The 16,111-nt window shown below is 25.2% G+C and overlaps 2 protein-coding genes across 2 annotated transcripts; both read right to left on the reverse strand.

The window, feature by feature from the left end:
- Window positions 1–1,210: 1,210 nt before the first annotated feature.
- Window positions 1,211–2,453, reverse strand: LOC129610468 (brachyurin). The gene is made up of 3 exons (XM_055523070.1): window positions 2,122–2,453; window positions 1,876–2,048; window positions 1,211–1,789 (listed from the first exon to the last, which is right to left on the reverse strand). Exons 1-3 carry the CDS (start codon window positions 2,397–2,399, stop codon window positions 1,374–1,376), a joined length of 867 nt encoding a protein of 288 aa, XP_055379045.1. The 5' UTR covers window positions 2,400–2,453; the 3' UTR covers window positions 1,211–1,373.
- A 3,462-nt stretch (window positions 2,454–5,915) lies between these two features.
- LOC129610363 (chymotrypsin-2-like) lies at window positions 5,916–10,772 on the reverse strand. The gene is made up of 6 exons (XM_055522929.1): window positions 10,361–10,772; window positions 9,999–10,036; window positions 8,258–8,442; window positions 7,983–8,084; window positions 6,302–6,420; window positions 5,916–6,232 (listed from the first exon to the last, which is right to left on the reverse strand). The coding sequence occupies exons 1-6, from the start codon at window positions 10,697–10,699 to the stop codon at window positions 6,020–6,022; spliced, it is 996 nt and encodes a 331-aa protein (XP_055378904.1). The 5' UTR covers window positions 10,700–10,772; the 3' UTR covers window positions 5,916–6,019.
- Window positions 10,773–16,111: the final 5,339 nt, after the last annotated feature.

Consider the following 16,111-nt stretch of genomic DNA (forward strand, 5'->3'; position numbering starts at 1 on the left):
CACCTTGTACGAAACATATTATATAATGATTATAACAATAAAATTTACAATAAATTTCAAGTTTTATAATTAAAAATTCTCTCTTTAATAAATCAATCCAAAATTTAAAATATTTAATTATTTGTATTTAAAATCATTAAATCATAATAGAATTACTCTAGTTACATAATTAAATTAAAAACTATAAAACTGTCTGACTCATCCCACGATTAAATTGCTATATAAAAAATATTAACAACATCAATTAACTGACAAACAGCATTTTATGATCAAAAACGTTAAAATGATCAATTTAATAAGATATAGTGCGCTAGAAGCAAAGTAACAAAAACTCACCATATATGTGGTGAATTGAGAAATGATACTCACCACATTTGTGCAAGCTGTTCGTTGCAAAGCTTATCTAATTGTTGATACAAATTCATTTTCCATTATGCAATAATTTACCGGTAAATTTCCAAATTCTTCCAGTGTAATATTTAATTTTCATACTTTTCACTTTTCAATACCAGATTGTCCAAATGTTCCAATTTCCATTTTATTAATATACGATAAGAATCTAAATTATGATATGCGTAATGGTGCTGATTTACTTGAAATTTTTTTTTAAATAACTCTATGCTCTTAAACTTAAAATTCATTTTTGAAAATAATTGATGTCAAGTTATTATTCCAATTATTATCAATATATGGTCTGCTAATGTTATAATTCGATAACAAACACTTTTATGAATATTTTATGTATGAATAATAATAGTTAGATAATGTAATAAACAATAATTATTACCAACTCGATTACCAAGTAATTTTATGATTAATGCTTGTTTATAAAGAAAAAATTGAATTTAATTTTTTACTATCTGCCAACTACATTCGCTTCAATTCTAAGCATAACGTGGTATTTTGCTCCGTATGTGAGTTTTTATTGTGAAAAAATTACCAAAAAAATTTTTCATTTTCAATTAAAAATTAGGTTAATCGAACGTATTGCATAAAAAAGAAATTAAATCGCGTTATTATCAAGAAGAAAATAAATTTTTACCGAAAACTATGAAATTTCTTTAATAATTGAATTTTAATTTTAGTAATTTTTCTTCTATTAAGTAATTTTTCTTGTAGTTCCCACAAAAATCGGTTAGAAAAACTAAAATCACGATAATAATCTAAAAAGAAAAATTTGACTTCAATACTGGAATTAAAAGACTTTACGTATTACAAATATTGCGTTTTTATTTTTTAAAAAATAAAATCGAATTAATTACAATTTAATTAGCCAATTTTTCAGTAGTTTTCATTATTTTCGTTGCATTTCCTATAAGTTCCCTAATTTTTTTTTCTTTTATCTATATCTTGATCGTTTAATATAAAATTTTTTAAGAACGGATAGCAATACCAGTATTGGCATTGATCCAATCCAAGAATGATGAAATTCTGGTGAATACACCTGGCCAACCGATTTCACAACCGAATGCAATACCGAATGATGTAGCACCGAGTAAAGTTTTTGAACCATCAGCTTCAGTGTATGCAAGTGGACCACCTGAATCACCTTGACATGTTGATTTACCACCGCTACCTTTAATACAAATATGGCTGTCCTTAATTCTGCCAATGTATCGGACATTACAACGCCAATGAGCTAAAACTGGTACTTCAACAAAACGGAGAACTGGTGAAACAGTTTGTGATTTATCAGAATCTTTTCCCCATCCAGATGCGATAACAGCTTTATCAACAAAACTTTCTTTAGCTTGTGATTTAGATGGTAGATTGATTGGTTGAACACGATCTAATAATTGAAAAGGAAAGACCAAAAACAAAGGCAATTATTAATAAAATTTTAATAAAAATATTTTTCTTTATAAAATTTCTTACCGTTAAATTCAAGTTTTTGTGGTAAACGGATCAATGAAATGTCGTTTTGGAGAGTTAACATGCTCCATTTTTCATGTACAATGATATTTTCTTTGCCAACATTGATTTTCAATGTACTTTCTTCAACTTCTTTGATATTATGGGCACCAATGTATACGGTAACTGAATCAGCACTATTTTTTTAAAAAAATGAACGCAATTAAAATTAATTTTCCTCATATAATTTAAATTATTATTAAAATTTACTTTTCTGTACAATGAGCAGCAGTAAGAACCCATTCATCAGAAATGATTGAACCACCACACCATCCTTGTTTATCACCAATATGTAAAGCTAATCCAACTTGATATGGGAATTGTCCTGGATGTGCTTCATTTCCACCAACAATACGTCCAGAATGGAAACCTTCTGCTTCTGGATATGAAGGAATTGGTGCAATCAAATCAACTGGTTCAATATTATCAATATCGATTTGAGCTGTTGCAATAGCAACGGTAGCCAAAAGTACTAAAGCGAATTTCATTTTGATTCAGTTCGAATTCAATTCAAATTAGCGAATACAATCGAAAATTTTTTTACGTTCTATATATAGGACACTTTGAAAGTATAACTTATACCGTTATTTATTTTTGTAATTCTTAAGTGATTAACTTATCGCTTAAATCTTTTTGATATTCTAATTGATAAAAATTTCCCAACCGAAAAGATTTATTTTATGATTACAAGCTTTTTATTTTCAACTATCTTTAAAATCGCTAAGGTAATTTTTTGAAGTGATTTTTTTTTAATTTTGTAAGTATACACACATTCGTAGCCATGCAATATTTTGTTATCACATTTTTTAATCAATATCTAAGTCCTTCTGTTTATTATAGAATTGACTAATCCACTCTAAGATATTAATAGATTTCGGTTTTGAAGAACCCTAAGCTTTAAAAAATTCCGTCGTACAATATTGACACATTGTTGTTATAGTTATAAGTTGTAAGTTTTAAAATTCTACAAAATTCAATATTTTTAAATAATAAAATTATTTTTCAATACTTTGTTTCATATTTTTTTCACGATTTTATAAAATTAAATTCTATTTCAATTATAAAGTCTCAAATTAATTTGTCAAATTTGGAACCGAACTTTTAAAAAGGCTCTGGAATGAAAATTATTGAAGTTCAACTGAATATATATAGAAGCAAATTGTTCGATAATTGAACTTTTAGTTTTGACTCTATTGGCAATCAATAATAAATTTAGTATGTCCAGCTTAAATTATTTCAGCAAAATAATAAAGACTAAACACAATTCAATCGCCTATTACTTATTTACATGACTCTAAGCATAACTACTTTTATTTATAAGTATTGATAACTCTAAACAAGCTGCAACAAATAATTTTTTTTTCAACAGCACATTTTTCAAATCAATTCTTCTGTAATTATCATAAAAGAGCACATATCCCATAATATACTTGTACCATTCCTGATGTTTCCAAATACAAAATCTAATATATTTAATCATAAGCAATTATTTCAGATAAAAATGGCAATACCCCAAAAAAAAAACACAAACTACAAATTTTTAAACATAATGGCACTAACATAAATAATATACTAAAATATCCTGTTATCAATAGGACGATTAGATTATAGAGTAAACCGCCAAATAACAAAAAGAAGGATTAACATAGTAATAACAATAATAATAATAATAATAAGAATTTTGTACCGAAAATTAAAAAATATTGTTATTAATTTATTAGAAAATCACTGAGTTCGTCATAAAATTTCAAACTGATTAAAATAGGAATTTATGATTCAGAATTAATCCACTTTATTTAATAATAGAAATGATTAATAATATCTTAGATTGCATTATCTTCTATAAGGAACTCCCCTGAATTTTAAAGATTATGTTAAAAAAGATTTAATACACAATTTACTCTAATACACTGCTAGTCATTACTTTCTTTACTTTAATACACTGCTAGTCATTACTTAAAAGATTCTGGTAAATATATATTGCATAAAGTAAAGCAGATTAGTACGAAGTAAGAGGTCATTTAACGGCCCTTACATAAAATTTATATAAAAATTAAATCATAAAAATAAATGATTCCAAATTCCAGAAATAAGAACCATTTGCATTCATTATTATGATTTAATTATTTAAAAACACATAAGAGACCATAATTTTTCAAATTTCCACAGACCGCATAATTTAGAGAATTTCTGGAAACTATAATTTTGCAAAAAAATAGCCCATATTTAGTTTTTAAGAAAAAATAGCCCATATTTAGATTATTTTTTTTTTACACAACAAAGTTCTCGAAAATATTCTTATAAAAAAAAGCAAATTAAGTGAAAACAGTCTAGTCTGTATTTAATTTGATCTAGAAGTTATTGGCTCTAATATCATGACAAGATCACTTAAAATTACTGTGATGTTCAAGAATCGGAACTAAAATAAAAATATTGTTTAAAGAGTAAATTTTTTCAAGTGTTTTTTTTTTGCCCTAAAATAAATTATCAATAAAATGGTATGACATTTTCCGAAATTTTTTATTTTAATTTTGGTAATCGAAATAAAAATATGAGTAAAAAAATTTTAATTTAAAAAAAGTGGAGCTAAAAATTATTAAATTAGTAGGTTTAAAAACATTTTATGTAATTCGTATTTAATTAAAAAACTTAATTAATCCTCATAAGTGATAATAAAATCAAAAAAACAAGTTTCAAATGGTTTTTCTATAAAATTACCACTTTCAAATTGATAATCTCTTGTAATTCTCAGATAATTTTATTGGTTATCAACAGAAAAGATTCATAGTTTTCGCTATCAATTAATAGTTTTAATTGATAATGAAAATTTTACACCCGTACATTATTTACCTACATAATACGGATAATTATAGAATGTAAATAAAGAAAACATTGTATTCTTCGCCTAATTTTATGCAAAATTTTCATTCTTATAAGACAATTTGAAGCAACACTTCACTTGATAAATAAATTTCGTCTCAAATGCAAATAAATATGTAAAAGATATTTCTAGATATAACATGTAAATAAATAAGTAGGATGGGGCCAGTGACGAGTAGAGAATTATTATTTGTTTATATTATCTTAATGTTATACTGTATATTGTTCGAATTTCAATACTATTATTTAATGTATGAAATAATGTAGGGTAAAAATTTAAATTGATAATATTATTAGCTATTGCTTGCGACTCAAAATTTCTTAAGTTTTCAAATGTAGACATGAACATTTAATTGACAAACTGTAAGAAATGTTAAAACACTTTTTGTTTTTAAATTTCCGGTAAAAATCTACCGATTATTAAAAAAAAATATTTGTAATTAAAAAACCAAATCTCGCCGAAAACCGGTAATATATTTTTAATATGACCACACTGAAATCCAACTAAAAAAATTACGATATAATAATGTTATACATTTAACCCTGAAGTAATACATTTAATTGTTTAAGTAATGAGATTAAGGGAAAATATTTTCCAAATTTCATTAAGAGCAACATTAAAAGTAATTAGTGCACAAAAAAATATAGTAAAGAGCTAGGAGACCATTAACTCATTAACTAGCTTAAAATATTCATTATGTCTATATAAGTGTCAGTGATAATCTGAGGAGCAATTTGCTAAGCATAAATGAATAATATTTTATAGGCTTATAATTAACCTAAAAAGAGAATATATTTTCATTATAATGTGGCCATGTGAAAATTTTGTATCAAATTTTGCCTATACTTTTAAGGATAAAGTTTTTTTTATAAATTTTGGGTTCGAATAAATTTCCAATAATTTTCTTTAAATTACTAAAAATATTTACAAAAATTAGAAAATTTAATTAGGTGAAATTAAAAAATTACTTAACAATTATTCGTAGTTCCTATATTATATGTAAATATGTATTCATAAATGTAAAACGTATGTTTAAATAAATTTTTTTATTAATTTGTTATAATGACAATCTTAAAATATTAATTAAAATATTCTATAAAGCTATATAAGTGAAAGAAAAAAATAAAATAGGTAGAAACTGTATTGAACACTGGGACAAACATACGTATATACACAATAACTATACAAATATTCACATAAATATATATATATACAAATATATTTAAATTAGTCTTCTGGGAACATTATTTCACAAATTCCAGCATGTTTACATATCCATCCTTTATAATCAGCAACTTTTGTATATACTCTTGGGAAATTTTGTACACATCCTCTACTTGTAAATGATGTAATACCAATTTGACGTTTACTAGCTCTATCTTGTGTATTATTAACATTAAAAACTAATGGTCCACCAGAATCACCTTTACATGCTCCAACCTAAAAAGCAATGTTTTTTTTTTTTTATTGATGAAAAAATATTTGTAATTTCAAATTAATCTTAATTACCATATTTTCAGTATAAACACAAATGTTAGTTTGTGAAACTTGCCAAAGTTTTGCTTTACAAGCATCTTGATTCATAACTCTTACAGTTGCCGATTTCATAATTGCTTCATAATTATCAACTGAAAATAAAAATAAAATTAGTAAATTTAAATTATAATTAATTACAAAAGAACATTTTGTTATTTTAGAAACGAAAGTATTTTAGGCATTTTTTTTCAACTTCTTAGCTTTACTGTTACAATTGTGTTATACTGAACTGTTATACTGTACTAAATTTTGTATGGGTTAGCACAATAAAGCAATTAACAAGTCAAAATATTTAAAAGTAGTTCACAATATGATGAGATTTTTTACTAGTAATTAATTTCTACTCAATATTCAATAAAACTAGTCTCCTCAATTTGTATTCCAAGCTTTTTCAAAAAAATCGACTTATTCTCTAAAGAAACTTGAAGATGTGTAATACATGTGTGATAATAAAACCAAAATTTCCTTACAATAAAGCTCTTTAACTTACTTTTTTTTATTTTATATCTTCAATTTCATCCTCTAGAAGAACTATTATTGCAATGGTTTATATAATACTAAAAAGTTCAAGGTTTAGACCTAGATATATAAGTGCTCAAATTTTTATTGAACTTGAATTTAAGAACATATTGTAACCAGATTTGCTTACAACTTGTAATGAACTCATAGACAGTGTGTATTTACACATTTTATTCCTTCCAAAGTTTAAAGTAATGTTGAATTTCGGCAAAATAGCATATTATGGAAACATACAAGAAAAAGAGAACTATTATAATTACAAGCTACTTTGCATGTATTGGCTATAGTGGAATAACAAAAAAAAAATCGGCATTTTTAATTAGTGTTCTTGTGATTCTTTTTTGTGAAGATTAACAAACCAGTTTTAAAGTTTTAATTTTAACTAAATTCATATAATCATAATGTTAGATTAGTGTATTAGAAAGCTTAATTCATACAAACTATAAGATATGTTTGCTCTTATTACAGTTAAAATTTTAATTTTTCCTGAAGCAATTTTTGTTCACGTCATCTAAAAAGTATATTTAAGTTTCATTGCCAACACGATATATTCAAAGTTAAGATTTTTCTAATCTCATCCAGTTTAAATAAATATTAACCATTAATTATATTATTATACCGTATAACAGTATGTATATTATGTGATTGATTGATTTAATTAAATGCATATGCCATAACATTTAGCGAAAGCTGAACAAATATTTATCAAAAAAAACTTCGTGATCTATATTCAAATATAAATTTTTAGTATCTAAGGTAATAAAGATGTTATAATTTCATCAGACAAATGAAATTATATATGCTGCTAATAGATTTCTGTACTTGTATATCTTATAATTTCTGATCTGTAGCAAAATTAAAATCTCCAAATTATTCTTCTTCCCACAAACGTAAGATTTTATTTGAAATATGATTTTTTAATATGCTGATATAATAGCCTATGGGATCACAAAATTTAACGAAATTTGGAAAATTAAACTAAACAGTATGATTGATTAAAAATAACATTTAAGCCAATTACAATAGCCACTACTAATTTGCTCCGAAGTCAAAAGCCTTCGATTATGAAAATCATTTATTATTATTAAAAAAAAAAATAAAAAGGATATTCGAAAAAAAAATAGTGAATTCTTACCTGCATCTGATGATCTACCCCAGCCAGAAATTATTACTGGTATATTTTCAAATGTATTTTTAGATAATCTGTGACTAACTAGATCTATACTACAAATTCTTTCTGAAATTATTAAAAAAAAACAAAATTATAAACATAATGAAAAATCTGTTTAATTTTTATACTTGCATACATTTAAAAAATTTATGTATGTGAATGTTATAATAAGTAATAACTTAAGGCTAACAATAAGGCTAACTACTCATGAAAAAAAAAGACTAGACATTGATTCTTACCTGAAAAAACTAATGGTGTCTTTAATTTAATAATTGCAATATCATTTTGTTTTGTTTTATCATTCCATTGTTCATGTATAACACAATCAGATAAATTAAAATTAATTAATAATGAACCGGGTTCCGGTTGATCACGATTAATCACACCAACATATAATGTTCCTTCACTTGCCAAATATGCTTCACTAAAAATTAACAAATTAATCAAATATATTATTAAAATTAGAAATTTATGAAATTTAATTTAAAAAAGTGAAGTTGAAAATTTGATGGTGTATGATTCGTAAACTTAATGCTATAACTAGATAACTTGAAAATGTTATATTTTTAGATAATTAACCTAGGCGTCATAAAATCGAATGCTCTTTCGTCTTCGACCAATATCTAAGCTTAAAAGTGTTCTTAAATATTTCAAAATGATAATCCCAAAATCAAGAAATCTTAATGATAAATTATTTGTTTTTGTTAAATTTTGTATCTTTAAAAGTCTCTAAACTAATAATTGCAAGTCAACTAGTTGTAGCATTAACCTCACTATATAAAAATAACTAAACATATTATATGTATACTAATATACCGAGGCATATATATACATACATATTTAAACTTATTTTACAGCTTAGTTTGTATTTATACATAGTAGGTACTATAATATAAGAAATTTTTTTATTTGACAAATCTCATAATTAAAACAATGAAAATGTTTTCAAAATATTGCTTAGATTTTGATCTAAATCATTTTCAAGAGTTCAAAGAGAAATTTGAAATTCATTGCACCGAAAAAAAAAATTTGCAAGAAATTTCGAATTTAAAAAAAAAAAAAACAATTATTAAAAAAAAATCTGATTTAGACGAGCTTTATCTTAAAAACGATGGCTCATATCAAACTGATTGTAAATTTGATATAAAGAGCAATCAATCGTCTTTTAAATAAGCTCCCTATGGCTTCTCTATGCCCAATGGTTCCGAAGTCATAAGCATTTATTTATATGCAGGAAAAATCTGCAACCTTATTTTACAATAGACTGTTGCTGGAAAACGGGTATATTTGCATCCCTCCCATACATATAATTTTTTGCTGAAAATTGATCAAAGAAACATCTCTGGAATTACTGTAACTCAAATAACACCTGTCTTAAAATCAAAATCATTATCTTTTTAGTGTATGAATGAAAATAATAATTGGAATCAAATTTAAAATTCGACTAGTAATTATTAGAATCGGAGAGAAATAATTAAATAAATTTAGACATTTTTTATTACTTATTCTAAAAATATATGCCACTTTTGTTTTGTATTATTTCTATTATACCAAAAATAAACAAAAATTTCTGATCATAATCCAATTTATGGTTCTAATTCCGACATGATAATATGAAATCGACATACTTAGTTCAATTTCCAAATATAAAAAATTAGTTTTATTTATTTTGATAAATCTTAAACAAATTATGAAAACTTTAATAACAAAAATTAAAAATCACTATAAATTTTGAAAATTTTTAAAATGCAAAAAATTTGATTTAAAAGCGACAATATTTTTATCATAATCGATGGAAGTCATTCAAAAATTTCACTTAACAAACATTTCATTGTTTTTATCATAACCTATGCTAACATTTGAATAATAATTTTTAATCTCAAAACTTGAAATACGTTGTACATACATATATACATACATGCATTCTTATTATATAACTAAATTTATTATTAATGTAAATAAATAAAAAAATATTCATACCCTTTCAGACAATGTGCAGCAGTTAAAATTATATCACGCTAAAAATATAAAAAAAAAAAAAAAACCAAAATAACAAAAGTAAAAATTTTAATTATTATACAGAAAAACTGGTAAAACATGAAATCATAAGTAAATAAATAAAAATTTATTGTTATACGTACATATACAGGCACACATACAGACCTATTGCATATTCATCTACACAACAGATATTGTATGTGAACTTTTTTTAAATAGCAAAATAAATTAGTGTTACATTGTATACACAATATGAAACTTCTACTCTCATATTTTAGTACTAGTATAATAAATATGAGAGTTTAAAGTGCATGAATATTAAAAAAAAAAAAAAATATACTTACCGATAATATAGAGCCACCACACCAACCACTTTGTTGACCAATTTTCACTTTCATACCAACTTGATAACAAAATTCTGTAATATCAGTGACCGTATCACCACCCATAATACGATCATCAACAGAATGTGGTATATCAATACCACTATTATTATCACTGCCACTACCATTATTTGTATTATTACTAATATTAATAACTGGATTATTTAATGATGGATCATATGGATCAAAAAAATCAATATCATGAATAATTCTGTTATTCCTTTGTTGACCACTAACTGATTTTAATGATAACATTGCTAATGTTACGAGTACCAATAATGTTAAAGTTCTGAATTTCATTATTAATTAATTAATTTTCTTTTCTATCTAAATTAAAGACACTATTCACAAAATCTTTTAATCAACTAATGCTTTAAAGGAAAGTGTTCCTTTCTTTATATGATTTTTTTAGGATTCGAAAATATTTTTAATTAAAATTTTTTTTTAAAAAAAAATTTAAAGCTAAATAAACACAAAAATATTATTTTAAATTCATGTTTTTTTATTTTTTTTTAATTTTTCATTATTATTTTTATTATTATTGCAATTAGTTATTAAATTGAAAATTTAAATGAAAAATTTTGAAAAATTAAAATATTTACTAACTAATGTATGTATGTATAACTGTATATGTAGCTAAATTTATACTTAAAATAAATAATATTATAAATAGAATGGCGTATAATGATTCTACCACCTGAAGAGTTAACAAACGACTGTTTTGTTGTGTACGTCGCACCTTGAATCAATAATTGATCTAAAAGTTTGTTTATTTGAGCAGATGCGAGTGAGAGCGCCGTGTCGTGTTGATTATTTTGTTAATTTTTGCTGTTGCTGATTTGATTCTTAATTTTAGCGTTTTGTTTTTTGTTATTGTTATTTTTTTTTTTTTTAATATTTTATACTTGCTAAGTTGCTATTTTTTTTATGCTTTGTTTTGGGTTTTTTTTTTTTGCGGTAGTGTTTGGCTGCTTTTTTTTTTATTTATTTTTCTCTTTTCGTAAATATTAATACGCTATCATTTAAAAATGTTTGAAATTTGCATAAATAATATGATTATGGTGACTAATATGGTATTGGTATAATAAACTAAATTTTAAGATTTAGAATTGATTAAATTTAAAAACAAATAAAAACGATTCGGTAAGAATCAATCGATCGGATTATATCCTGCACACATTTTATATTTTTATAGCATTTACTCGAACCTGTGAAACTATTCTATAGAAACTTCACGAATATGTCTGACCTATAATTGGACACACGAATGCCAAGATTCATTAATCTAACTGTATTATTTTCCCAAATATTTAAAATAACATCTTAATGGTATCTTGCAGCTATCAGAACCCGTTGTCTGATTTGGTTCAATTACAATAACAACCGTCCTTGGCACCAAAAAAAAAGAACTTGTGAAGCAAAAAAAAGAATCTGTCGATTGCATGGACGAACGGACAGATGGATGGACATGGCAAAGCAAACGTCATGGGTAGACTATGGAAACTGTATTTCACTCATACAACCAACTAATTTTGAGATTTGCATTAAAACTGCTTCACGAATTCGCATTTTCGTAAAAAGGTGGATCGTCTTGTATTTCGTCTTGTATTTTTCGTAAAAAGGTGGATTTGATCGTGGCCTATTGCACGAATCGCATTTTTCTCTTTCATTAATAAAACAATCGAAAAATCTGAAAAGAATCAAAATACTAATGAACTCTGTATACTATAATAAAAAAAATTAAATAATAATTTCTTTATATTTAACGTGTATCATATTTGAAATTGTCAAATTTATATTTGTACGTAAAATACACCTGTCAAAAGGTTTTTCAATGCTTTTAATTTTCAAAGCGTGAGAAATGTCAAAATATCCAATTTCCATTATTAGGTTATATTGAACAAAATATTGTACACTTATTTCAGCTCGACTCCTCATCTTCACAATTTCCAGAGAATTTTTATATGCAAAATAATTTCGTCCTCAAACTATATATGTATGTACCTTACAATTGTTACAAGCAATCTCTCATTTTTATTTGACAACTAAAATTCACAATATTAATATTTATAAACATTTTTATAGATTATTGTATGGATGACGAATATATCGAGTGATACAATTTAACATATAAAAAAAATTTGGAGCCTACCAAATATATTTAAATAATTTGATTTTAATTTTAGTGATAAGAAATTTATGGGTGTAACTTTTTTATTTACATAATTTTAACAGACACAATTTAATTAATGTGTTGATATTATCAATAGCTTTACACACTTTCTGTTTTGATTTTCAATAACTCGTTCAAATCAAATTCCTGAAGGTCACACAAAGCATAATTTTCATGTAACATTCTGCAATAATTAATAAGGTAGCATATAAGAAAATACAATTAAAAATACAATCGTCCTGTTCCTGCTTCACATTCGATTGACTGCGTACATGGTATTGAATTTGTTTGTTCAAAATCTAATTACACATTCATTGTGAATATTCAAATGTCAAAAATGTTGTGTTTGATATTATCAAATCCATTCAATTCTATTTATTAAATTAAAAGCAACGTATTTAAATTGACAATGAATAATGATAAGCGATTTAAGGAAAAAATGAGTCACTCAAAATATTTTGAACGTTTTCTTAATCTACAAAATTTTTGAAATTTATAAAGAAAACCACAAATGTTTTTCATAAAATATTTTGAACGTCATAAACGAGGAATAATTGCTACGTCACTACTAAAAACTGTTTCTTATATCATAAGGGAATCAATAAAATACGTCATTGGAAATTTAATCTGAATCGTAAACGATTCAATAGAAAAAACATTTTCGAAAAAAAAATTTAGAAAAAAATGCTTATTAATTTCACTTTGTACGTCCGTCTACCCGTGTGTCCTTTTGCAAAACTTCTACACCCTATCCCACAGGGTAAAACTGAAATTTCATATATAGACCCTCACAAATAGACCCTCTTGGTAAAAATTATTTTAGTAGAAAATAACATTTTCAACAAAAATAATTTTTCAATTTTTCTTCCAGATCATAACGTGCTGAAGTCTGAAATTTTAACAGCTTTTAAACACTATAAAAGAATTTATTTTGGTTTCCAGAAAAATTGTTCCCAACTAAATTCGTTTCCAAGTTATTGCCTGTTGAAATTCGTAAAACTTCAATTTTCAGCACCTTAAATTTCTAAAATTTTAAGGTTTTCGGAATTTCTATACAAGGGAAAAGATAACGGTAAATGGTTTGCTTTCAACAAATATAATTATTTACCTCAACTCAATTACTTGGCCGTCAAATTCAACCATTATGTTACCGCTTCCTTAAATTTTTTTCTTTTGCTCATCCTAATGGTATGCAATAAATTGATATATTTTGGAATATGAATAAACGTATAAATAAATAATGTATAGCACTAATATTAAAAGCAATATTTTCGCTAGTTTAGAGGAAAGATGCTTTATTACAAACCATTCATTTAGTCCCACATTATTATATTAACCCAATGCTCTGCAAGTACCGCATTCTTTAAAAATAATTTTCTTTTTTTTTTTACCCATCAAATTGCATGCCATAAAAATACACCAATTACGATCGCATCAAATTTGATATGCCGAATTTACAAAAGAAAATAAATTCTCCGTATCAAATTACGATTATTTAATCTGCCTCTGCTGTGCCATTTCATTTCGTATCCCAATTTTACCTGAACTTGTTTTAATAAAATTTATGGTATTCCAGTTTACTTTGTAGACGTGCTGGAAATCGATATGCAATCAATTAGCTGGTACTGGATATGCGATCAATTTGCAGGAATTGGATGTGTGATTAATTTGCTGGAATTGTACCTTCCGTACGCTAAAATTTTATTTTCCTAACTATTTCTGTATTATATTAGTACTTTTTGTAAAATTGCATATCTCATTTGGATCAGAAACAAAAAAAAATAATAATAACACAAATTTTCGAGAATGATGAGCTCTATCTTGAAAACTATGACTCAATAAATTGCCTGATCAATTTCCCCGATAGTAACTCTATGCCGCGTGGTTCCGAAGCTATAACCGTTTATTTATATGCAGGAAACATCTAGTACTTTTTTTTTAACTCGAAAACAAGTATATCTACCTCATCCCCACTCACCCATACAATTTTTTACTGGAAATCGATCAAAGAATCATTACTCTGAAATTATTTGCCACATTGCAGCATTACCGGCATTTATAAATCTCATTCTTGTCATACATAATGCGATCGGTTACGTTCTGATCACACCAGATTTTTATTTTTAAAATTCACAATTCAAATTTTGTTTTCTTAATTTTTCCTTATACTTCATTTAAAACTCTATATACCCATATAAATTTAGACTAGCCTCTCAAATTTAAATTAAAACTTACAAGTGTCGCACACATACGTCTCTGGCAATATCTTGTAAAATACGTAAATATAAGAGTACATATTAAAAGTTTGAAATGGAAAAACCCAAAAATTCAAATTATTCTAAATCTAGTCATGACAAGTAATCTTAAATAATATTGAACTTTATATGCAAAATAATAAAAATATATAAGTACATACGAGTATGTAGTTCTAAAAAAAAAATAAAGCTTTACCGGCATGTTAGAAAAATAACAAGATTATTTTAATCTATTGAATTTCAATTGAATTCTGTACAAAATCAAATTTATTTTAAATTTAGCTATATTGTTCCTTAATGTGTCCCTGTTAGATAAATTAACATTTAAAAATATATGCAAAGTTTCAAGAATTTTACAGTAATAATAAACTGGAAACAGCTGTGTTAGATAAAATTATTAAAATAGTGCAACACATTTTATACATGTGCAATAACAATTAACACAAATTCATCATTATTATTAAAATTTCCAAGGTACAACAAAACAAGCTTTTAGTTTTGTAATGCTTAGAGACAATTTAAGAAACTGGCGAAATATCAGCCTTTGTCTGATATAAACGTTTTGTGAGTCATTAAAAGACTAAACCCGTGAGATGACAATATTTATGACTGTAAAAAATAAACAAATTTACAAAAATTTAAAATACAGATTTGCTTGTCGTAAGATTACATTAATATTGTGGCACAGTATTTAGGTTCTGCAGCTGAACCACAATATCCCAAGCGATCTTCAATTATGACGAGTTTACACAACATTTTAAAAATTGATGTTCCTTCTAAAGTATTTACGCTTTATATACATATAGGAAGGACATTAATTTGTTCCCAAAAATGTTATATGTATCACATTTTTAAAAAGAACATAATTGTTGTATTGTGCTTTGAGGGAATCCCCTGTATATGTGACACGTGACTAAACTTTGCTCTGTTGTTTCAAATACAGTTGCTGTTCATTGTTACATTCGTAATTAAAAGTTCACAGTAAATTAATATAAAATCTTATCTTTCAACTGCAATCTGCAAAATGTAGATAGTTTGCAATAGAAAAATTACTTACTTTTGAATTATTAATATAAGTAAATATTTATATAAAAGGGTGCTTCGCATATGATGTCGAATAATTTCAAGCTTTTTGAAGAAAAAAGGTACCATATAAATTAATAGCTGCGGAAACATGCGACATAAAGTAATCTCCACCAATACAATTTTTTGTTAGAAATTGACGAAAGAATCATCCCTGAAATTATTTGTAAATATGAACACCCTGTATATGTACATATATGC

The sequence above is a fragment of the Condylostylus longicornis genome, unplaced genomic scaffold (assembly GCF_029603195.1).
Source record: "Condylostylus longicornis isolate FDR11 unplaced genomic scaffold, ASM2960319v2 ptg000044l, whole genome shotgun sequence".
Classification (NCBI taxonomy): domain Eukaryota; kingdom Metazoa; phylum Arthropoda; class Insecta; order Diptera; family Dolichopodidae; genus Condylostylus; species Condylostylus longicornis.